Source organism: Haliaeetus leucocephalus, unplaced genomic scaffold, assembly GCF_000737465.1.
Source record: "Haliaeetus leucocephalus isolate CR32 unplaced genomic scaffold, Haliaeetus_leucocephalus-4.0 Scaffold395, whole genome shotgun sequence".
NCBI lineage: Eukaryota > Metazoa > Chordata > Aves > Accipitriformes > Accipitridae > Haliaeetus > Haliaeetus leucocephalus.
Window position 1 is genome coordinate 346,246 of NW_010972831.1, and position 23,101 is coordinate 369,346.

The window sequence follows — 23,101 nt, forward strand, 5'->3', positions numbered from 1 at the left end:
CCCCCCCCAAAACGCAAAGCCACTCCGACACCCCGTTCACATGGGAGAAAACCCAAAGGTCTCCTCACAGTAGCCGAGCCTTTCGGTGCTGAGCGAGCATCCTCCTGCCCGTGCCAGTCACTCGGTGCTGGAGCCGAGGATGCCGGCGGGAGGTTTGCGGTCCGGTTTGGCATTGGAGTCCCAGTCCTACACCAGCGTCCTAATTACCAGGGCACGGTGTAAGTGGTTGTGGGGCAGGGGAAGGAGAGGAAAGACACGGTCCCCCATTCCTGCTCCAGACAGCCCCTCGAGCACAGCGTCGCTCTGGTCCTGCTGGGAGGGAGCGATTGCTGAAGGATGGGACGGGCTGCCGGGGGTTTGGTGTCAGCGTCCTCGCAGCAGTGCCCAAACACGACCTCGTGGCCCAAAAGCGACCCTACACCTGGCAGGATGACGACTTGGCTTTGAGACCATCCTCTCTGCTTGTGAGCAAACTGAGTTTATTTCTACTCCCTTCGAGGCTGCCTGGGCTCACAAGGATGTGGCAGCTCCCAGCACTCGCTCCATCATGGCTTTGCTCTTTCTAGACCCCTTGGGGGGGGGGCATTTCCCTGCAAAGTCTCTTGCAGCACTTGCTGAAGAAGCTGGGATGAGTCGTTTTAGATTAACGACATGGCCAGACCCCCATGGACCCACCCCAGAGGTGCAGGACCAGCACCCCCAGCTGCAGCCGGGACATCGGGTCAGAGCCTGGTCAGAACCATGTGGTTTCTCACATCATTTTTCCTTGGCTCAACATCCCCCCCGGAAATCATGAGCTACGGATCATCTCTAAAGCATCTGCAAGAGGCAGCTAAGGGAAGTTGGCCCAATATTGGTGACCAAAATTCATTATACAAAGGGCTATAACACTGCTGGTTTGTTTGTGGGGCTTTGAGGGGTGATCCCCCCCCCTTTTTTTTTTTTTTTTATTAAAAAAAAAGCAAGGCAGAGCTGAAGGCACCTGACAACACTGACCTAGTTTGTACCATTGCAGGGCAGGCCACCATCTCTCTTCTAGAGCTGGTTTTATTTCTGCAGCAGGGTAGCAACATGGCAAACCCAGGCTGCTTGTGAGCCCCTCACTCGACGGGAACACCAAAGGTGGTTATTTGGAGAGGCTGCTGAACAGGGCAACACACATCCCATCCCCATCACGGCATCCCCCCCAGCAAAGGCACTGAGTCACAAGCACAACACCGGCCCAGAGGTTATTATTTGTCTTCACCAAACACCCAAGTCCCTGGACATCCTTTCTTTTGGTACAAAACCTCCTCTCCTAAGGAGCTGACGGAAGGAGGTGATGAACAGATTTATGACAAACAGAAGGCTGGAGGCACTTAGTCACGGCTGGTGGGATATAAATAAAATATTTGGAAGGCTGAACGTGCCTTCCCTGCTCTCCGCCTTGGGGAGAGAAGAGAGGAGAATAAATAGACTCGAGCCACTAAGGTCTCTGATGAGGTCCAGATATATCAGAAGGACGTATGGAGTTAATGACTTCCTGGCCAGCCTTGCTTTCAAGATGCTAAACTCAAACACAGGGAGAAAACAGGTTCCCATCTAGTTTCAGGAGCAAAATTCAGACAGTGTCAAAACGCCCTGTTCTGTTTCTACGCTTCTCTGTTCTCCTTTTGCATTTTTCCCCCCCCCCCTTGTTGCGCTGGCAGAAGTTTCTCCTTGCACGAGGAAGCCGGCGTGGCCACAGCACGTGCTGCCAGCAGCGAGCATTGCCCGAGCACCACGGCCCCGTGAAATCCCCCGGGAGCAGATGCTCCAAATAACCAATTCCAGGGAAAGCAATGCGCTGGAGGCTGGATAAAGTCGTGATCTCTGCATGGCACCTCTCCTGAGGGGGGGAAACACGCCTTCCTGAACAGGGGCTGCTCTTTTCATGGCCTCAGATATTTTTAGCAAGCAAAGAGATAACTTTTTTTTTTTTAATGGGAATAATCAATGAACTTGCAAAAGATCATTCACTCTGTACGTGCTAGGTCTTGTCAGCCCAGCTGCTGGTGCAGACGGTTTCCAGTCCTAAATTAAGGATTAAACCCAGTAACAGGGCTCACTATAAACAGCCAAGGGAAGGAGAGGTTGTTTTATCAGGAAAGACTGAAAGGTCTCTTGCTTTTAAAGTCTATAAAGTGGAGAGCAAGAGTACATGGACATTCACTGTCAATCTGTCCGAGAGAGAAACACCAAAGTGAGCAAAGCTGTTTAAATTTAAGTAAGACAACACTGGCCTATAAAATGAGTGGGTATAAACTGGATATGCACAGGCTAGAAATAAAATTCCTAATGGATGGAAAGTCTGGAAGAAATTCCCAACAGCAGCAGAAGAGGCAAAAAGCTCGCTTAAAAACCCTTTAAGAGTACTTAAAATGTATTTAAATCTTTTGCCTAAAAACCAGGAGAGTGAGGAATGTGTTGATGTGGCATCAGCAAAAATGGCTGGTTTTCTGTAAGATCATTTCTGATGAAGTCATTCTAGCCCTTTGCAGGCATCAAGCCCACCCCCCAAGTTCACATTGCAAGGTAAAGACTGAAATTGCAGGTTTATGTCATATACTCAACTGATTTGTAAAAAAAAAAAAAAACGCCCAAAAGGCAAATATAAAACAGTCACCTTCTCTCCCCTCCAGAAAATTTTGTGTTCTGCACCAGTTTGCAATAAATGAAGACTAATTCAGACTGATTGGATGAGTCACTGGCATGAAATATAAAGTGGAGAGTTTATTTAAAACCTCGCCATATGAAATTTAGCACACGGACTTGTCGAACAGATGCAATATTCAGCTTGACTCAATGTCTCTAACATTTCTAAGAAAAGAAACACTATTCTCTGTTTATGTTGCACAGATTGCCGCAGAAAGTCCCATCAATTTAGAAATTGAAGTCTCACACCCAGGAAGCTCCTGCAGTTGGAACTGCTTCAATGACCAGCGTTGAGCCTCCAGAAAAGCTCCTTTCCAGAGACCTGCACATCCCATTTCCTACCAGATTTTATGCCAGTGTAAGTTTTCCTAGGAAAACTGCTACAGCCTAGATAAAGTCTGGTTTGGTACAGCTTTTCAAGCAGACCATGCTTTATTTTATGCCAGGGGAGCAGTAGATGCATTTCAGTAGAATGTAGGACAAAAGGGAAAATTAGAATTGATAAATCAACTTTCACATAGATTATCACTTTGTAAAATGCTTTAAAAAAACTCAGGTGGAAAATACAGCGCAAAATCCTAATCACAACAACTATGCCAGCATAAGAAGGTAATTCACAGAAATATCTTGTATTTGTCCTTAACTTCCCCTGTTTCAGGCAGCATCAAAGCCACGCAGCATCCCTCGCCGCGGAGTCCGGGGAGACACCACGTTAGGAGTTGCAGATACAGGCAACCTGTACGTATGTAACCGAGTACTCCTACGTAGTCCAGAGCAATGAAAATGAGCCAATATTGCACAAGATTATCCCATAATTATCCTGTTTTGCTAAAGCGTCTACCTCATGGCCCATATTACACTGAACATTGATCACAAGAGAAAACTGATGCAAAGACAAAGCTCTTTCCATCTAGGATCAGCAATTTCAAGCACTTATATGCAGTAAAATAAATACATTCATATACATGATGCCAGTCAGCCCTGAAACCCATGGAAAACCCAGAGAGGGTACTTCAAGTCAGCTATTTTGTAGGATTGGGCTTTGGTGAGGGGAACAGCGGTCTTGGAAGCTACAGGCAGGAGCCAGAAGCAGGACCGAATAGATTTGGGATGAGGGCAGCTCAGCTCAGCCTGGATCTTCCAGAATGTTTTAGCAGATGTGAATGCAGAGATAACGTAATTTAAAAAAACCCATGCTGCCATCAGCAGATGGAGTGGGGAGATGTAAAGAACAGTATTTTAAAACAGGCACTCCAGACTGTATGGGACAGACTCTCATCTTTGGTCCAGAGGCATCTAAGTGCTGCTGAGAAGATATATTTGGTAATTTTCATACCTTGGAGCTTGTCGGGTGATGGCCATGAGCAGCAGCGAGGAGTAACATCCAGCATGTTGCTTTTCCGAGGGGTTTTGCAGGGCTGACCTTGAACCCTCTTTAAAAAGGTCACCGAGGTCTAGCCTAGGATCTCCAAGCTCACCGAAACCAGTGGGACACCCCACCTGCCCCAAAGCCTTCACATGAACCCCACGCCTCCCGCCGGTGCCTTTCTCTCCCCATCCCTCCACCTCCCACCTTACCCGCACAGCCTCAGCCGCTCTCCCCCATCTGTCCCATCTCCTCCTGCATCTCACAGCTGCAGCCACCGACACTGGAGCCGGTTCCTTCGGGGCTCATTAGCCAGTTTCTGGTTTCCTGTCATCATCTGAATCACTAACCCCAACATCCGCCGCTCGGCCGGTCAGCCCCTCGCCAGCTCGCGAGAGGGACCCACGGGTGGTACTTGAACGAACTCACCCTGGGCAGCCGCTCGCCGGAGGATTTCGGTTTATCTGCCACGGGGAGAGGAAGAGGCTCGGACGGCGAGGAACCACGTGCGCCGCCAAGGTTCCTTACCAAGCAGCCCTTGACTTTCCGATGGGGCTAGCGGCCCAGAAAAGTTCAAGTTTCCCTGTTAGCAAAGAGCCTGGGCAGGATTTAACCCTGTGCACTGGAAGCAGCAGATGCTGCCCAGAAAAACCCATAGCAGACAAAGCAAAGAGCGAGTCCTCTCTGAGTTTTTACAGAAAAGATGATATCAAGCCTCAAAGGCAGCAAATAGCCTGAGGTCAACATTGCTAATGGCCAAACCTGGAGCTTCTGTCCAGAGCTGTAAGAATAAAACTACTTCTTATGCTTCGGCATTGGCAATTTGCAGGCATCAGACTCAATTTCACTGTACTCTTAAAAAAAAAAAAAATAGTAGTTCCTTAGTTTTTGTTGTGCTTGAACAGAATAAGGAGGGTTTATGAATAATGGAGAATTTATCCACTGGCTTAGAGCCCCATTACAGTACATGAAATATGTATCCTGCTCTAGGAATAGGAAAGTCTGTGTGTGCATGTTACGGCCCTGTATAGTTGTAGCTACCAGAGTGCAACAGCCAGCCAGGCACACGCTTTATAGCCAGAACAAAACATTTCATGCTGCCTCTTGCTAGGGCTCTAGAATACCTCTCTTACATACAGGCATGTAAATTAGTCAGTACAGGGAAATTTTATTATATTTAAATTAGGGCACTCTGAAGCTACCACAACCGCTCATCTACATCCATCCATCTCTATGACAGAAGGTGACTCTTCTGTCATAAAAATGATAAAATAGCCAACTGTTTACAACTTTTGCAACTCTGGGATGGGAACTTTGCTATCAAGCTTTCAGAGGAAACACTGCTTTGATAGATAGTTAACCGCTGTGTATGCAAATACACTTAGACTTTCTCTCTTCCAATTCTAAGCTGAGGTGCAAAAGCAATTGCTTTGATGTGCCTTCCAGAGCTGTTCCCACATGAAATCTGGGTGCAGAAGCCTATCTTGAAATCAGTACGTATAATCTGAACCAAAGATTAGAAGAGCAAGACCCAGTTTTGCATTGCTTGCATGGTTTCTGGCTGGCCTCTGTGTAAAGGATACTATATAAGGTACAATGCTTTTCTGACTGCTAAAGCAGTTGCTACAAAATTAGCATTTCTAGCAGAGGTCTTAGCTATGAAGTAGTTTATTAAGGCCTTTCTAGCTTTTTTTTTTCTTATTTAAACATAAGCTGATAACGGAAGTTTTACAAAAAAGTTGTCTACAGCAGAATTGTTGCTCTGAATATGCTGGAGACAATTACGGTTTGTCTCTTCCGTACCAGAAGAAGTCTATTTTATTAGGAACAGCCGATGCTAAAAAGGTACCACATACTCGCATATAGGTTCCTGTGAAGCTTCCACAGCTTCAAAGATGACTCACTGCCACGGTACAGGTGTTACCACAGTTGGCACAGGCTGCAGCAAAGGCACCTCACGTTAAGTCCCCCCGTAGTCTCCCAGACCGACACGTGCAACTGCTCAACCTCTAGAGCAGGTAGAAGCTGTTGCCGTGCCTGAGGTGCAAAGCAGCAGGGTCACCCCCAGAGTGTTACAACAGCTCTTGGGTAGAGCAATGCCCTCCGAAGACACCAGTCCTCTCCAGAGGCCCAACTACCTTGATTAGAAGGCAATTACCGCAGTAACACATACAGCTGTATAGATACTATGTCCCTTCTTTGTATTTCTCACGCAAAGGGCTTGATGGAGGGGTTTAGGATGAGGACCCTGACTCCGAGCACCATCCAACACAACCAGTTCTGCTCTTCGTGAGGCCAGAGCAAGTCCCGTCTCCGACGCACACACCGTAACCCCTCGGACACCAAACCCAGCCTGGGACACCAGGCTCTGCCCTGGGCCTGCCCTCTCCCTCCTGTAACCCCTGTGCCTTGCCTCAGCCTCCTGCTAGAAGCCACGTCTGGTCTGACCAAAGGTCAAAGACACAGGAGCATCAGGCTTTTATCCGCTGCAATAAATTATATAAAACGCCACATTACAATTTCACCTTTCCATGTCCTTTTCAAAGCTTACCCATTTCAGCTTGGTTTTGTTCCACCCCCGTAACAAACACAGAGCATCTACTCCTTCGGTCCATGTTACCAGCTAACCAACCCCTCCTTCTCCCCCCCCCTTTTTAATACATAGCTAACCAGCTGTAGCAATCTCTCTTTGGGCCCAGAGAGGTTGTGAGACTCCACCTTCCACCCTGCCCCAGCTTACCTGTCGGATGGCAGACTGAATGCCCTAGGGGCCAGTTTACATCCTTTCAGAGAAAGGTGGGGTCCGCTCACAGACCAGCTGGTTTTGCTGGAACCAGGTGTTATGACTAATGCCGATCAGAAATTAGCAGTGAAACAACGATCAGAAAACAGCGCATCATCTAAACCTGACCTTTCTGCAGAAACACCCGATGCCGACAGTTTTGAGGAAAGGTTTCCGTGCTCCAACAGGCTCTTTCTCCCAAAGCTCATAAGCTTTGCGAGCCAAGCCTTGCCTGCTTTGCAGAAGACCAGCACTCAAATCCCCCTTGCTTTGGGACCAGAATAAGCACACCTGTCACCCCAGGCACTCGTTATTTGTTTTGCCACATTTTCACGGCAGCTTTAGTGAAAGCCACATCTTGGAGGCAATTTTCTGATGTGCTAAAGTAGTGCGCGCACATTTTTTGTATAGACCAAGAAATGGCTTTCCTTTTAGCTGTAGTTGCATTGAGCATTTAGGGGAAGTGCCACCTCCCCCCCTGCCCCAGCTGCACGCTCCACTGCAAATCTGATCTCACCGAGCTGAAACCGAAAGCAGCTCCGTTACAGCTGAAGATACATGCTGCTACCACCCAGTGGAAAGCCAGCTCACAACTAGGATTTCTGGGTGCTTTACAGAAATTTGGCCAAGTAAGGTTTGCAAAGACTAATCCTGTACATCCCTACGGTGCTATAAAGCTTCTTCCCATTCTTATCCTGCTTAGTTCATCCCCGTAGACACAATAATTCTTAAACTTGAACACAAAATCCTAGAAGGTTTGAATGCTTTTATTTGATTTTTTTTATACAGCAATACAAATTATACAGGTTCATTACAGTACAGATTTTGCAGGGGTTTATAGAGGTACTTAGTGATTTTTTGGTTTATTTAAAAGAAAAAGGCAGATCTTGGGAGCACGGTGACATGAACAAAACAATCTCCTAGCGGGAAGAAAATCCCTACCACGGGGAACACTAACCTGGCTGAAACCTACTGGGCAGAAAGGTGGTGGCAGCATTCCCGGCAATAACATACCCAAAACATCAACCCTGGCACACTCTAGAGCTTTACACAAGAATTTGTGAGCTTACAGGTACGCAGGTTGTTCCTGTAACAGCGCTGAAGGTCCTTAAAGCCCTTGGATGCACTTTGCTGCAAAGGGGACAGAAATCAGGGAAGCCGATGTTAAAATGAACCTGCCGTTGAGCAGGCGACGTCACGTAACAGAGGCGTTGCAGCTATGGAAAAGGAAACCATAAAATGCTTTAGATTTAGTCACCCAAACAGCTACAGTAAGATGAGGAACATGATCTCAGACCTTGTAACAGCGACACCGCACGCACACCATGACACCGCATGTGCACCCAGAACCTGATCTCCCGTTTCTTGTGCCCATCTAAGCTGCGGGTTTAAGTGAGCAGTCACGGAGAGGAACCAGCAAAGCTCCCTTGCAATCCTTAATGCGCAGGATAGGTGCAAGCTATACGCTTATAGCTTTGGTAGTATGTTTCTCCAGTTAGTCCAGAACATATAATGTCATCAAGATATTGCTATTAATAATGTGCATCAGGCTTGAGAGTCAAGTGTCTGGCACTGAAGGATTAAATCCTTTCAGAAAGCAGGGTCAAAGAATATGATTACACCATTTCAAATGCTTCTAATTGGTTCGGCTTAATACCGCTATAGTAAGTGGTATCACAAATAACAGAATAAACTTCAGATTATATAGATGAGACGTATGCACCCAATAAAAGATGGCCCTCTGCCACTTTGAATATACTTGATTCCTTAAAATCCTGCAGTGGATAGATAAGTCATATTTGAGAGGAGGGATTCAGCTACCAGATCAGAAAATTCCAGTCTCAGCTGGAAATCAAATTCCTCTTCAGCCACAGAAACTCCCCTTTCTAAAAATTTAAGACAAGCACCACCTACAAAATTGCATCCCAAGAATCCAGTCCAGAGAAGTGCCCGTGGGAACTACAAAGGTAACTGATTCTACACTAGAATGTGCCAGGATATACGAACAGCCCCATTCCTTCAGAGCCTTCGCTCTTGTCCGGTAGTGAAACAGAAACCATCGGAATGTAAAACATAAACTTAACACAAATTTAAAGATGCTCGCACTTAACAGCTTATTGCCCATGCTCTTGCTGTAAGCCAGTGTGAATAATCACGAGATGTACTTCCACACACTGAGAAGGAATGAGGTCGGTAGAGAAACCCAGTGATCTATGCCTGGCTTCAAACTGCACTGCTTGGAGCAAACCTGACACATGCAGCCTTTGTCCAAAATACACTCCCGGTGAATAGGGGGTTCCTGGAAAACAGTCGCTCCCAACAGCTCTGTTCAAAGCAGTCAGGGGGACAAGGGCCGCTCTGGAAGTTGCTACGCACAAGTGCTCTGATGAAGGGGTCGCACAACCATTTCAAAATTTGCTGGCTTTTATTATTAAATCTTTTCTACAAAAAGGAGGGGTTGCAATATCACAGGATTTGCTCTAAAACTCTCACAATTTTCTCATCTTTTCTGAAGACAAGTCAGCAGCTAGTACTACAGGTAGCAAATGCTCCTACTATACTATGTGCTAAAGTCAGGATTGAAACTATAATAGAATTCATAAGACAAGTTGAAAAATACCAGCATCATCCCAAACGGCCCTGGGACAGCGAGTCTTGGCCGCACTCATTCTCTGTCACAACCAGCTTTGGGAGACCTAGCAGAACTTCAGAAATTCAGGGTCAGCATTGGAGACTTTTAGTAGTGCCAGCACGTCTCAGTAGTAGATTAACATCTTGTTGCTACTTTAGGAAGGCGAGTAAGCCACCTTTGAGGGCATAAATTTAACCTGACTCTATCCGCAGCCCGTCCTTTGAGTATGTGAACACTCCGCCACCTCCTCCAGCCATCATAACAACATTCATGACCACAAGCACAAAGAGCCCCCTCGGATGCTGTTACAGACTTGCACGGTCCAGTGAGTTGGCAGCACACCCGTGCCAGCACTGGGCTGCTGCCATTAAAGGACTGGATTAGCTCTCCCAGGACTGCTCCTGGGCTTTGGAGCTCAGTGGGGTTTGGTTTTTGGTGGCTGACAGTGGAGCTTTCCAGCATGTTAGATGCGTGCTGCTCACTCCTGCATTGCCTCACATCTCTTCCAGGGACACCACACCAGCCTTCCCCACCTGCAAACCCAGCTGGAGAAACACAACAAAGCACTTTCTACAGTAGCAAAGCAAATTCAGTTTCAGTTCCAAAAACCATCTGCTGCATTCCTGACTTCAGTTTTGTTTATTTTTTAAGTTCGAGCTTGAAGAAAACTCTGCACAGCTACTAGAAATAACTTGGTGAGAATATGAATAGCCACAAAGTGAATTATCCATTTGTTAGCACTGCTGGTAACCTCCTCGGTCTAGGCTTTGCCATGCCAGGCTTAGCTTTAAGCTGCAGGTAAAATTAAGCATTACAGATTAAACCTTAACTGCTTTTTGCTGGTGGGATGGGGAAAAAATAAACTTGCTTCCTCCTACAAAACTTAAATGCCATATTTGTATATTAAATATGGTTTTATCAACTGTTGAGACAAGCTGGTTTGATATGCTTCTGTATAGGAAAATGGTAGTTACATTTTTGACAGGGGGAAAGAAAAAGGACTGGAAGAGTCTGACCCTAAGCCATATGGCAAGCATGATGCAGAATGCTTCAAAAAAACCAGGCAATCCATTTATGTTTGCATATGAAGAACTACTAAAAAAAAAAAATACTAAATTATATTGGGATTAGGCTGCATTCCCTAGTGGGAAACCCTTGACCAAACAAATATTAGCAGATACAGAAAAATATTTATAGGACTAAGATGAGCCATTTTCCCTCTCTCTACCTCTCACAAACCAGTGTTACTTTCCTCCATGCAGTGATGAAATTATTGCTTCCACCATCAGAAGGTCTGAAAGACCAGCTACGATGAGCAAGCTGTGGGGTTGCAGCTGAAGGACACTATCGCCACCCAGCTAGCCATACTCTGACATACAAAACTCAGGTCATTATTCATGTAGGACAGTCAGGTGCTAGTATGCACACTGCTTCAGCAAGTGGCTCCAAGGCAGGATTTGGATTCTCTCTGCTCAAGCTGTCCTAAGCGCAGGTCTAAAGAGAGAGTGGACCAAGTAGCCAGAAGGCAGGAACACTTTCCACCCTTTCACAGTGTGGAAAGCAGTAAAACCAGCAGGAAGGTCAGAGCTCATTTCCTCAATAAAAACATCGCTCTCCCTCTTCTAACTTACCCTGCAGAATGCATATACTTCAAAGACACAGGGCAACAGCCTCATTAACAATTACATCTAGCGGGAAACAGGTCTGCTGCAAAAGTTGGGAGAAACTGGGCAAGACAGTGGCAATCGATTTGTCTTACCTCAAAGACTCCACATTAAACTGATCACTACTCAAATGGTAGGACACATATTTTGCCCTGTACTGGGCAACAGCTTCTGGCCAGAGGGCAGCAGAATCCTGCTGGTGGGAAATGGCATAACGAGCTCCGTGACCTGCAAGCTATAGTACTTCCAAATTCTGCCTGGCAGCCTTAGCAATTTAACTGAAGCTATATTGAAGACACAGGACAAAGAACTTGGGCTTGCTTCCACTTGTCCACACTTTTTACTTCACTGTGTCCTGCATGTTCCAGCACTTGTTTAGATTAGATTCCTCCCCTTTATCTTTTCCTCCCCCTCCCCCTTCTTGTATAAGAATGGGTCTGGTACTGCTTCCCCATAAAATTTAAGGAAGCAAATTTCCAAATTAAGACAATGTTTGAAAACTGAGGGGGGGAGAAAAACATGCTATAGCAGACTCAAATAAAGACCAATGTTAAATATTACTTAATGTTTTCTTTTATTTAAAAGATCATTCACAAAATACCATATCCATAAATTTATTTTGTTATGAAGCAGAATGTGTTAAGTGTTTGGAATTCTCTTCTTTTCCTTTTTTTTTTTGTTTTGTTTTTACATTTAAAAGTCAACTGTCTTGACTAGAAGTGAATTTTTATATGGGAATTTGTTCTTAAAATCTTTTCCACATTGAAGATGTAAATAGATCAATTATTGGTTTGGAATACAACCACACAAATGCATGTCTGTCTTAAATTAAGTATTAGTGTTAGACAAATGGTTCTTATCTCAGAAGCAGATTAAGTGACAGGCAGAAGGAAGGAAAGTAGTTCTGTAAATTGCTGGGACTCTGACATTACAAAGATAACTTTAGGGAAGAAATTCACTACTAGCAGTGATGCTGGTAGTGAAGCAGCCATGCTTCCAAACTCCTCTTGCAAGTACTCCAGTGTGCTGGCTGTTCTATCTGAAAGCTGTCAGCACTAGCATTAGGGGCCCAAGTTTCTCATGCATTGGACATATCTCCACACTTCAGTATTGTAGATCCAGGTTTTGTTTTTAAACAAACATTAATGATCTCTACCTCTTGCTCCAGCCTCCCCTCCCTCCTCTCACACAACACTAGCAAGAAACATTTCAAGCGAAGAGAGATGCAGCAATTAGAGATGCTTTTTACCCAAACTTCTACATGAAGAGAATCTATAGCAGAACAATTTCTAATCTGCCCATTTTCAAGGTATTCTGAAAGCAGAGGTCTTAAAACTGTATACCACTGGGCAAAGAAATACAGGAGATAATGGCGATTACATACTGCATGGCAAAGTATACACTCCTTAAACAAAAATAAAAAAGGCAATTTTATTTGTAGAAACTTTGTTTAAAAATTTACCAAACATGTAAAACCCCCAAAAGTAAGCAGAAAGAGCCAGTGAGCAGTTGTGCTCAAACAGGCACATTTTTGCAGCACTAACCTTGAGCTCAGAGGTATAGTGTCATACCATTTTGAAGTCAATAGACAGCCACCGGCAAGAGTCTGATGGCAGCAGAGATGCTTTATCCATACTGATTCCACCACCTATTCACCAGGCTTCTTGTCAGCCTGTATTTGCATCTATTAAATTGATAATTCCTGGTAACGGGTGTGAAAGGGAAGCTGTCCCCCTTAGTTTTATAAGGGGCTCTGCTGTATACAGTAACTCTTATCACCAATTGTTCATAAACGGTATTTCACTACTTGGTTAGAACTGTAAATTTCTCTGTTGAACTCATCTGGACTCTCCAGTTTTCCTCTTCAGAGCCACAGCAATACAGAACAAGACATGCAGGTCAGAAGAGGAGCACTGAGGAAGTAAAAGGAAACGATATAGGGAAATAACTAAGTCTAACCTGTGCTTCTAAAGTAAAACAAACCCAGAAAGGAAGAAGTGAAGCAGCACCTTTGTCCAGAGACCTCCACACCTGTGGAAGCAGCTACACTGCCTTATCTACTAGCAACTGTGCTGCTTGGAAGGAAACAGAAGAGGGAAACTCAGCACAAAGCAGGCACTAGATACAGCAAAGCCAAGAACGTACTAAAAACCACTTGTTAACAGCTGACATGCATTCACAAGCTCTGTGTTTTCGGTTTCAAAGAGGACAAATACCAGATGGCAGGAATGGTAAACTGCAGGGTTGACATTCCAGCAGAGCTAGTCACTCTCTACTGTCTTGCTTTTTCTCCCGCCTCCCCATTCCCTCTCAACCCCAAACTCAGTCGTGCTCTTTTACTACTTCCTCTCGGGGCTTGGCTCCACCGAAGATAGCAGAGTTTGGGTTGGCTACTTGATTGAGGGGAGTAGCAACTGTTCGAGGTTTGAGCTGAAGTCGGGGTCGCTGTGCTCTTTCCTCTGAAAGAAAAAACATTAAGGTTTTAAGATCTGTCTGTCAAGGGCAGTAGCTTTAACCCGACAAAGAAAGCAGAAGTCTCCTTCATGAAGGAAGACTGAATTACAGAACATAAAGAGTTTACCTTCTGTTGGCTCTCTGAAGTCCATGGAAGATCCACGAAGGGGAGGCCCATCTCTGAAGCGACCAGTGCCACCACTTCCCATTGAGGCACCTGGTGGTCGCCGGTCTCCAGGGCGGGTTCCTCTACCCCTGCCTCCCAAGAAGTCATCATCTTTGAATCCTGAAGACAGAAGACAGTGAATTTAAAGAGCACATTTTGCAATAATTTTAATCTAGACTTTTATCTGAGTGACTGGAAAACCTTGCAAGTCACTGTTGTCAGTCCAAGATGATGCACTGAGAGCCTTTTGTCTGTAGGCAGCCTGCTTCACAGATCTCTAACATGTTTTCTAGAAGAGCCATACAGATTCCATTTGAAACCAAGTATACTGTGCCAAGTTCAGAAACTGCTTTATCCACCTAGAGGCTTACTGGAGGTGTTGGAGAGTGGGTCATCAAGTGAGCTTAAAATATGAGCTTCAGCTGCAACTTCAGTTTGTTAACACCATTAGCGGAATGCAGAGATGACACCAGAAGTACTCAGAGTACTTCTGTAGCCAGCAGATCACACTGGCTACAGCCTTAGCATGAAATCTGCAGGAGCAGAGCAAATGGGAAAATAGCTAGGGAGTAGTGAAGTATATGGCCCTTATAAAACAGAGCCTTTGAAAAACAGAGCAAATCCCCAAGGTTTTTTAGCTGAACTATAAACTGACCAGGTATTTACTTGACTAAAGACCTTGAAAAAAACCCCCAAAAACAAACCAAAAAAAACAATTCAGACTTTAAATATGAAACTGACTGCATTTCTCCAGTGTATGTACAAAAAAAAACATCAAGAACTGTCTGTCACTGACCAGAGTTCCAGTCTGTACCAATGACTATCCTAGAGTATCTCTCCAAGCCCCCATCATCTGCATTCAATGGGAAGAGGATACTTCAAGCTAACAGCACACCTAAGGGGAATATACTCAGTTTTTCAGAAGCCGCCTGGAAGAGAAAGTTGTTTTGTTCCCATCTGAGATTTTTCCTTTCCACTTCAGTATTTGGCAAAGTTGCAGAACCGTCCCTTACTTACTTCAGTGCCAAGCAACCATCTTTAAAGACTTGATCCAGAGCAAGGCTGTACAACCTGAGAAGAAAAGCTTCTGTAGCAACTAAGACTTAAATACTAAACTTTTGGCTCACAAATCACTCATCGAGCATCTAACAAGCTAAAATGCATCCATATTTGAAGCTGCCGAAGAAGGTATAAAGCTATGACACCAGAATGCTTAGCTTCAAAGGCAGGTTAAGCGCAGCGCTGTAGCAAGCTTCTTCTCTCCAGCACCATGCTTCAGTTTCATGCTAGTGGCAAGGGCGCACTTTGTTACCGCTCCTTCTACTTTGTCCTTTCCACTCACGCAGAGATTGGACATTGCAAAGTTGCATTTGCCAACATCTCCCCATCAGAAAATGGACCAAACCCACATTTTCAGAGGACAAAAGCAATTGTGTTAATGTCACCCTGGATTCTAATAGCTAGAAACTGACTGGAAGTCAAGAGCAAACCCAGTGGTTCCATCACTACTTTCCACTCAGCAAGCTCAGTCATTTGCTGCAACTTGCATCACTAAGAGATCTAAAAGTTTAGGAACACTTTGCATTTAAAAGTGCTTTGGAACACTTAACACATCTTTGGAGAAGTCAGTTGCTTCATAATGATGTCACATCTCCATAAGAAGGTGAAAGCCTCTGGTCTGAAAGAATACCGTATCAGCTTTTCTGCATAATCTGTCTGTTTCTGCTACTATTCAGAAATGTACTTGGCCGCATGTTTGAGACATGCTTAAAACCTAGACACCATAGGCTACATTTGAACAAGTATTCTGTCATTTAAGATTGTTTCATAAAATTTAGTCACAACTCTTTCCTCTGTTATGAGGCAATGGAATATTCCCTCTGAAGAATCCCACTGCAGCTGTGGGATGTCCAAAGTTGGCATACAGTAGATACAATCAAAACAGTAATGGGGACAAATGTAGCTGACATGAGAATGAGAACATTTCTGTGCCTTTTAGGCTTCCTATCTGTATAAGTGTTAATACTGATACCAGAATTGAAGTCATCTCTGGAATCCCATCCACCTCCTCTGGATTCTCGGGAACCTCCTCCCATTCCTAGGAAAAAAGCCACAATCGTGTTCAGGTCTGAAGCTGTGGGAAAGACTGATCAAGGGAATACCAAACCAAAGTTTCAGTCCTTCAATATCCAAAGTCATGCTGCTGGAAAATCCTTTTGTTTTGGTACTACCAAGTTCCATTGCATAGGAACAAAAGGTCAGTTTAAGTTAACGAAGAATAAGTGGTCAGAAAAGATTCTCTAATACACATTCAATGGAAATCTTTACCGAGTCTAGTTCAATTAAGCTTCACCTACAACAAAACCTGTTTTTACACTGGAACAGGCGATAGATAGTCCAAAATAAGTATTTGTCTACTTGTGCTTATGTATTTTTCTTGCATCATAATAAAATAGTAGCAGATCAGACTGTTGGGCTTATGATTGTCCTCTGCAAGACACTTTATATTACTAGGGGTGTTGGTCTCACTTCCTGGGCTAGGAGTCACAACATAATCAGCTTTTGGACACAAAGCGCATCTATATTCCAGACATTTCAGGAGCGGCAGCAGCTAGGTTAGAAATGTGTATATACATATAAAATTTCTCCCTCCTATATAATCTTCATGTTTACTTGCATGCCTTGTCTTAGCATTAGTTGGCACCAGAAGTCATAACTATAACCACTATATTTAAGAAGCTATTTAGAAAAATGGAAGTCACCTCTGTCATCAGGCCCGCCACCTTTTCTGAAGCCAAAGCCACCTTTATCCTGTTTTCTGCCTTCTGCTATGTCCACTCGGAGTGATCGGTCACCCAAAAGCTGTTAAATAAAGGGGAAAATATCTTCAGAATGTACCATGTGGGCTGCCAAGAAGTTTGAGACTTGTGCTTATCTTTTTATTTCACAAATTAATTGCAAGTATACTTACTGCACCATCATATGTAAGAGCTTCCTTGAGTGACTCCACCTCATCGAACTCTACGTAACAAAATCCTGTAAGAAGAACCTCACAAGTTAATACCAGCACTTTAAAAGGCCTTTGTAAGAAGCTACTCTTCCTGCATATCTGCTAATAGCCTTCCTTCTCTTTCAAAGATGAGCTACGATATGGTAAGTGCAAGATGTATGCAACTCAGAAACCAAACATCATTAACGATGAATGCATTTACCTATGCCTATTAATGATGGGGACAAATCCTGAAATAGAACTCTGTATGGACACTACACAAATGCCAAAAGCCTGATTAATTCCCTTTACCATAGGGTTGTCATTACAGAGTAGATTTGATCTATGCCTTTAGACAGTTACTGAGCTGAATATTGACATTTAGTTACTAGTATTTTTAAACAAGAAGCTGAAGTACCTGCTTGGCCAGCAGTCTGATATCATGTCACCACATCATTTAGTGAATTTATTCCTTTTCTAAGACCCTCTGTTATCTGATTTAAGCCTCTTTCCCCCTAAAAGTAACTTACAAATAAATATACTCCCTTTCCACTGGCCAATTCCAATGGAAACCAGATTTGCATCCTCTAAAACAATTGCCTGAATTGCTTATCTACTTGCTTTTTCTCCCTGTCTACTAAAAAAAGACAGAGCTGAAGCAATGGGAGTCTTTTAAACTAAAGAAAGGTTGTGTAAGTACTCAACACTTAAGGTCACGGATCTTAAGTGGGTCAGACACTTCAGCTTTGTTGGAACTCATACAAGACAAACAAGGTTTAAGAAAGTCCTTTTATGGCAGAGCAAATATTGACTCTTGTCACTCAGGTTAGTCTGTATCTTAAGATGATGGAAGTAACAGTGAATCTCATTCAAATGAGATGTTTACTTGTTAGTGAATGAGAAACCTGCATAAGTCATCATCAAGAACAAACAGATCAACAAACTAACTGCACTTTACAGTAGACTGAAATTCCCCATTGAAGTGACTTCTGAAGTACCTCATTTTCTCTTACCAATTAGCCATCTACAACTAAACCAACTCTGAACACTCACCTTTAAATTTGTCTGTTTCCTTGTCTCTGACTAGTCGTACACTCCTTACACTGAGATCCTTGAAGATGGCATCTATGTCTCCTTGCACAGTGTTGAAGGGTAGATTTCCCACATATGCTGTGAAAGGGGGTTCTGTTGGCAGCTCTTTCTGTTTGCGGGAACCAAGACCGCCACCACGAGACCTGTTTAAAAAAAAAAAAAAAGCAGTGTCTCTGGAACTCCCAACACAGCCAGTAATATAGTATATAGCACTGCTCAGGTGCTGTTTGACTTTTTGGAAGTGGATTTTCCCATAACTTTGGTTAGTTTTTCTATCCCTTTGCCTGTACCTGTCACCTCCACGACTGGCCAACTCCTTTCTAGTATTACCCGATGCAGTACTTCAGTGGGAAAACAAACGAACAATATATTTTAAATACATTACAGGTGAACTCAGTAACTACGTGATGAATGAACTTCTTTCTCATCTCATAATCCATTAAGAAAAGCAACATAAGGTTATCTCTCTACTGTCCCCCACTCAAAAACATTACTTCTTAAAAAACACATCCTAGACCAGATTGTAAGATTAATTTATAGCAGTGAAGAAATACGTGCATGGCAGAGGCTCGTCAGCTTATCCTGAAATTAATCTGGATCCAATGCTTTTAACTAAATAGTATATTATCAACATCCACTCCACAATCTTTTAAATTATTTCAGCAGCATTTAGCTTAACAGAAACATCTCCTAACTCTGAAGTTATAACTGTAACTATCAGTTACCTGGACTGGAATGCTTTGAATTGAACACATAATAAAAAAAACTTGGTTGAGCAAGGTATTCTGAGGCAGAGAAACCAATTTCAGTGCTATTTGGATGCTTACTTCTTCCTTTGTGTCTCATGAATTACAGACTGAGGTAAACTAGGTTGTCTTCTATCTTTTTCCTCAGTCTCAGTTAAGGCTATTGGCACTGGTTGCTGAAAAACTAGACTGTACCAGCTAAATTCTTTATTGTATTAATGTAAACACATCTGTGTGTTAATTTCCTGTAGAGCCTAATCTTCTAAAGCTAACTTTGATCTCCTTTACAGAGAGCAAGATCTGTACCATGGGCACAAGGTAACCCTAAGTTACAGCTCCTGGACTTTTAAACTACAGGATGCCACTATTACTGGCTCCAACACCATTTGCCCCAACTAAGCAATCTTTGACTTTTACCTGAGATGCCTACCTACTACTCTGCCCATGTTCTCTTCAACGCCTTACTTTTATGGGCTTTGTTCATGTCTGCTTCCCTTCCCAGAAGCTCACTATGCATTTAAAAGCACGGGGGAACACAAACTGTACCAAACCAGGATTTGCTAGTGTGACATGGACTAATTAGATTTCTGCAGAGTCCTACCTAAAATACAGAAGGTCAAATAATTCTATTATTTCCTTTTATTCTGGCTGGTTGCACACAGCCAGAAAAATCCACTGGGCAAGCAATGTACTTGTCTGCCTTTTTTTTTTCCTTTTTTCATTCCAGAATAAATAATTTATTACTAATGAATCAGATAATGCAGAAATCTTGAATAAGATTCCTTAACTCTTCCTAGGTAAGCCTGTCATTTGTGCCTTTTTACGGTAGCAGCTCCGCGCAGGAGTCATTTGTCACCAACACTAGCATGCTAAATGTACTTGAATCACAACCTACATATCTGTAATTAGTGTCCACCCAGGTTCATGTTTTAGCATTTTTGCCAATATTCCTCATCTGCCTTTGTCTCATTAACAAGTCAGGGTCAAAAACATACTGGAGAACTAAAGCTGCTGTAGTTGGGTGCTGTGTATGTATAGCAGAATTAACTACAGTCACAAGACTTAAGTTTTAAGGAGAAACTCCAAGACAGCTGAGTTGCTCTTCTAAAGAATTCCATAACATGTAGAATCAGTTCCATGCTTTTGCCCTTAATTCTCATCTATGAGCTTACAAACAGCTATTAAAATACATATTTAATTTGCAGAAAAAAAAAGGTCTATAGGAACATCAGAATTGCTTCAGCTAAGTTTAAAAGGAGCATTCCCTCCTTCTACACATTCCTTGAACTGCCAGTCATCTTGTTCAGTGAGACGATTTGCCTAAAAACTCACCCTAAAGTTGAATTCTCAGCCAGATCAACAAGGTGATCTGGACAGCTGCAAAGAGCACTCCTGCCAACACAGGAAGGAGAATGAAAGCAAGGGCTGGAACTACAGCTTCCAACAGCAACCTCCACTCAGATCAATTTGAGCTGCTTCTGAAACCACACCCTCAAGTTAGCAATCCCCAAAAGAATTTTTTGTGCTACAGATAAACCTTGTTTCTACCATGGCATACCAGAACTTCGCAGGGTGTGTGTGTGGAAATCCATGCCCTGTTGTGCAATTCCTACTGATAGCAAGTCAGAAAATGAAGTATTCTTTTTGAATTTGATCCACTAAGGCCTCTGTTATCAAATATATAACTATCTATTGGGTATTTTAGTCTCTATTTGAAGAACAGGAATGGTCAATAACTAGCTTCCAAACTAACTTTCCTACACAATCCAGGTATAGCAACACAAAAAGAAACTGTTTCTATGCTTCCCTATGTTTTTTCAACACTGAAACAGTTAAAAAAGAAAAAAAAAAAGGCTGACTTCAGTAGCCAAATAATGAGATTGAAAGAAGATGCTCTCATTTGTAACAAAATAGGACAAAAGTCAACTATAATTAAAAACATATCTGAACTAAGTGAACCGGGTCACACCAAAGTGTTAAATGAATATCTGCATTTCCCACTCAGTGTAACATTTGCTTGGACACAATTAGGTAATAATTATGCCATCTTAATGTGGGAATCTGAAACACCACCATTTGATTTCTTTAGCAGAAAGCTAGAGGAAAGCTTGGTTCTAGCAAATGCCGACGCAAACATCCCTATAATTAAACTTACTTTTTGGTGGACTGAGCTAACAACACTGTAAGACCATATTGGGGTGAAAGAACAACTAAACTATCACTTTGAAGCCTCTCAAGTTTAGTTATTCTCTCCAGAAAACAAGATCTGTCAAAAGCTCAAAACAAAGAATATTTTGAAAGCTAGTATTTGAGTTTAACAGCCTTTCACTAAGGATCAAAACAATAGCTCAGTATTTATCTTCTTGCACAGCACAGAGACAACAGTCTAACTGGATTCCAATGTTAGTGCTTTACCAGAGGCAGCATAAGGCTCAGCAGGACACAAGTTTTGTCACAAGTCTCCAAGACCACAACTCTAAATACATACCCAATTTATTCAAGCAATCCAGTACATCTCTACAGTAAGCATTAGATGTCTTCAACAAAAAGCTACCGAAGCCTAAAAATCAGGAGACATTTTTTAACACTAAATGGGTACAACACAGGATCCAAAATGCCAGAAGGATTAAGACTAGCTCTCCATTTGCACTAACTTGTACAGCACTTCAGCAGATGAATCTTAACCTTTGAGTAAAGTGCCCAGCATTAAGCCCAGTGCTTAAAGCCACACCTAAATAAACAGCCTACCAGCAGTCAGGAGTGAGAAATACTCGGTTTCCTTCAACTTCGAGAAGCTCTACAGATGTTCAGAGTTTCAACTAGGCCTCAGTATGCTTAATCACACAGTTTTGTGTCAAATTTTGGGCTCCAAAACCCTTACCAAAAAGCTTTTATAGTAAGCCTTTTGTTATTAATGTCAGCAGCATGTTCTTCATCTGGAATAAAGTGATTTTTGCATACCATTGTAATACGTTTCAGCTCTTAATCAGTGCACTACCAGACATCTCAGGTGTAGCAAAATCCCCTGTGTCATGACACCACAGCCATATTTTGTTGCTCTTCCAGCACAATTTTGAAGAGTACAAGAAAGAGGCAGGTATCTTACATATGTTGGAACTTGTTGGATGCTACTGTTTTCTCTTGTTATGTTTAAATCCTATGCTTACTCTCTATACAGAGCAAAGGTAATGCAGAATGCAACTTCCACAAAAACTATTATATCTCAACTGAGGTCACACTATTATTACAGTCCTAGAGTGCCTAAAAATGAGGATTCACTTTAACATGGAATTCTTTAATCAGAACATATTATGGGACTTTATACAAAGCACAGAGACCTGTTAAGGTCTGAAATCGTGCATTAGCTGTTAGTAACTTACTAGTAATAATGATAAATAAGATGCAGGTATAAGTTGCATTCCAATATTAGTAGCATCTGAGGCTTAAAACTACAGCTAATTCAAAATAAGTACATTTTCCCATCTGCAAAGACATCTACTAATCAGCAGGATGCCTTTAGTTCACCAAAACAAGTATCCACGTCTTCCCTGAGAGCAAGTTTAAGTAGCCTGTTAAAGAAATCTGAATATGAAAGTAACAGTTTAACTTTAATTTTATTATATCATAGAATGTGCCTGCATTGACTAGGATAGACTGTTTAGGCTGCTGTCAAGGTTATTTGTTACAAAGTTTAAAAAAATAACAGAATTTTAAGTGGCTACATCATCTGTTTGCTTTGGGACATCTCTTCTTTAGACACAAAGGGTATCCATGCATAAAAACGAGCTGACAAAGCTTAAGTGTCAGTGTTTCCAAAGACAAGAAAACTTACTCCTGTTATAACCTCAGCAGTAGCTCTTCCCTGCTGCCTAAACAGTCTGAAAGGAAACCAATTTATTCCTCTAAGAACAGGAAAGGACAAGAACACTGTTGATCAGGAAACATATCCTGCAGGATTAGATTATAAAATAGCATACTTGTTAAGATTTATTCACAAAGACAGCTTATTTCATAGTTTTTGCCTACTGTTTTATTTTAGTGCACACAGAAACTTATGTGGCACCAACCTTCAAAAACGTGAATTGCTAATTGCGTCTTCCGAACCTGATTTAAGACAAACTTTGCAGTTGCTGGTTAGTGTTTTTGTAGCTCCTCCCCTATACGCACTCTCCAGCAAAGAAACAGAGCTGAGACAAGCCCTGCTTCTAAGGATCAGAGATTTGGAGTCAGCACCCGGAGCCCCGGATAACGCAGGACGGCGGCTCACATCCCTCCCCGACCGGAGGCACCACAAAGCCCTCCCATTTCCTCCCAGCTGCAGCCATCACCATGCTGCCCGCTCTCGGGGGCGCGGCAGCAGCTCCCCCCGCCGCCGGGCACCCCGCCGTACGGAGCTCGTCCCGCCAGAACGGGGATCTCTCGCCCCCCTGCCGTCCTTCACGGGAAGCTCCCATCTCCCGGCCTGTACCCGCAGGAGCTCCTCAGGGCCTACCTTGGCTCCGGCCCAGCACCTCCCTAAATCCTCCCCCCCCCCCCC

General features: G+C 43.2%; 2 protein-coding genes across 3 annotated transcripts in view; both read right to left on the reverse strand.

The window, feature by feature from the left end:
* LAT2 (linker for activation of T cells family, member 2) overlaps window positions 1-4,306 on the reverse strand; it is a 17,067-nt gene extending 12,761 nt beyond the window's left edge. The window contains exon 1 of the mRNA XM_010573490.1: window positions 4,252-4,306. The gene's annotated coding sequence lies outside the window, so the exon portion shown is untranslated. The remainder of the gene's footprint in view (window positions 1-4,251) is intronic.
* A 7,361-nt stretch (window positions 4,307-11,667) lies between these two features.
* Window positions 11,668-23,101, reverse strand: part of EIF4H (eukaryotic translation initiation factor 4H) — a 12,013-nt gene continuing 579 nt past the window's right edge. The window contains exons 2-7 of one of the 2 annotated variants that reach the window (XM_010573491.1): window positions 17,780-17,961; window positions 16,709-16,773; window positions 16,500-16,599; window positions 15,770-15,835; window positions 13,699-13,857; window positions 11,668-13,576 (exon numbers count right to left, since the gene is read on the reverse strand). In XM_010573491.1, coding sequence (XP_010571793.1) covers window positions 13,440-13,576; window positions 13,699-13,857; window positions 15,770-15,835; window positions 16,500-16,599; window positions 16,709-16,773; window positions 17,780-17,961 — 709 coding nt within the window. In that variant the 3' untranslated portion in view covers window positions 11,668-13,439. The remainder of the gene's footprint in view (window positions 13,577-13,698; window positions 13,858-15,769; window positions 15,836-16,499; window positions 16,600-16,708; window positions 16,774-17,779; window positions 17,962-23,101) is intronic. The other variant, XM_010573492.1, reaches the window with a different exon arrangement.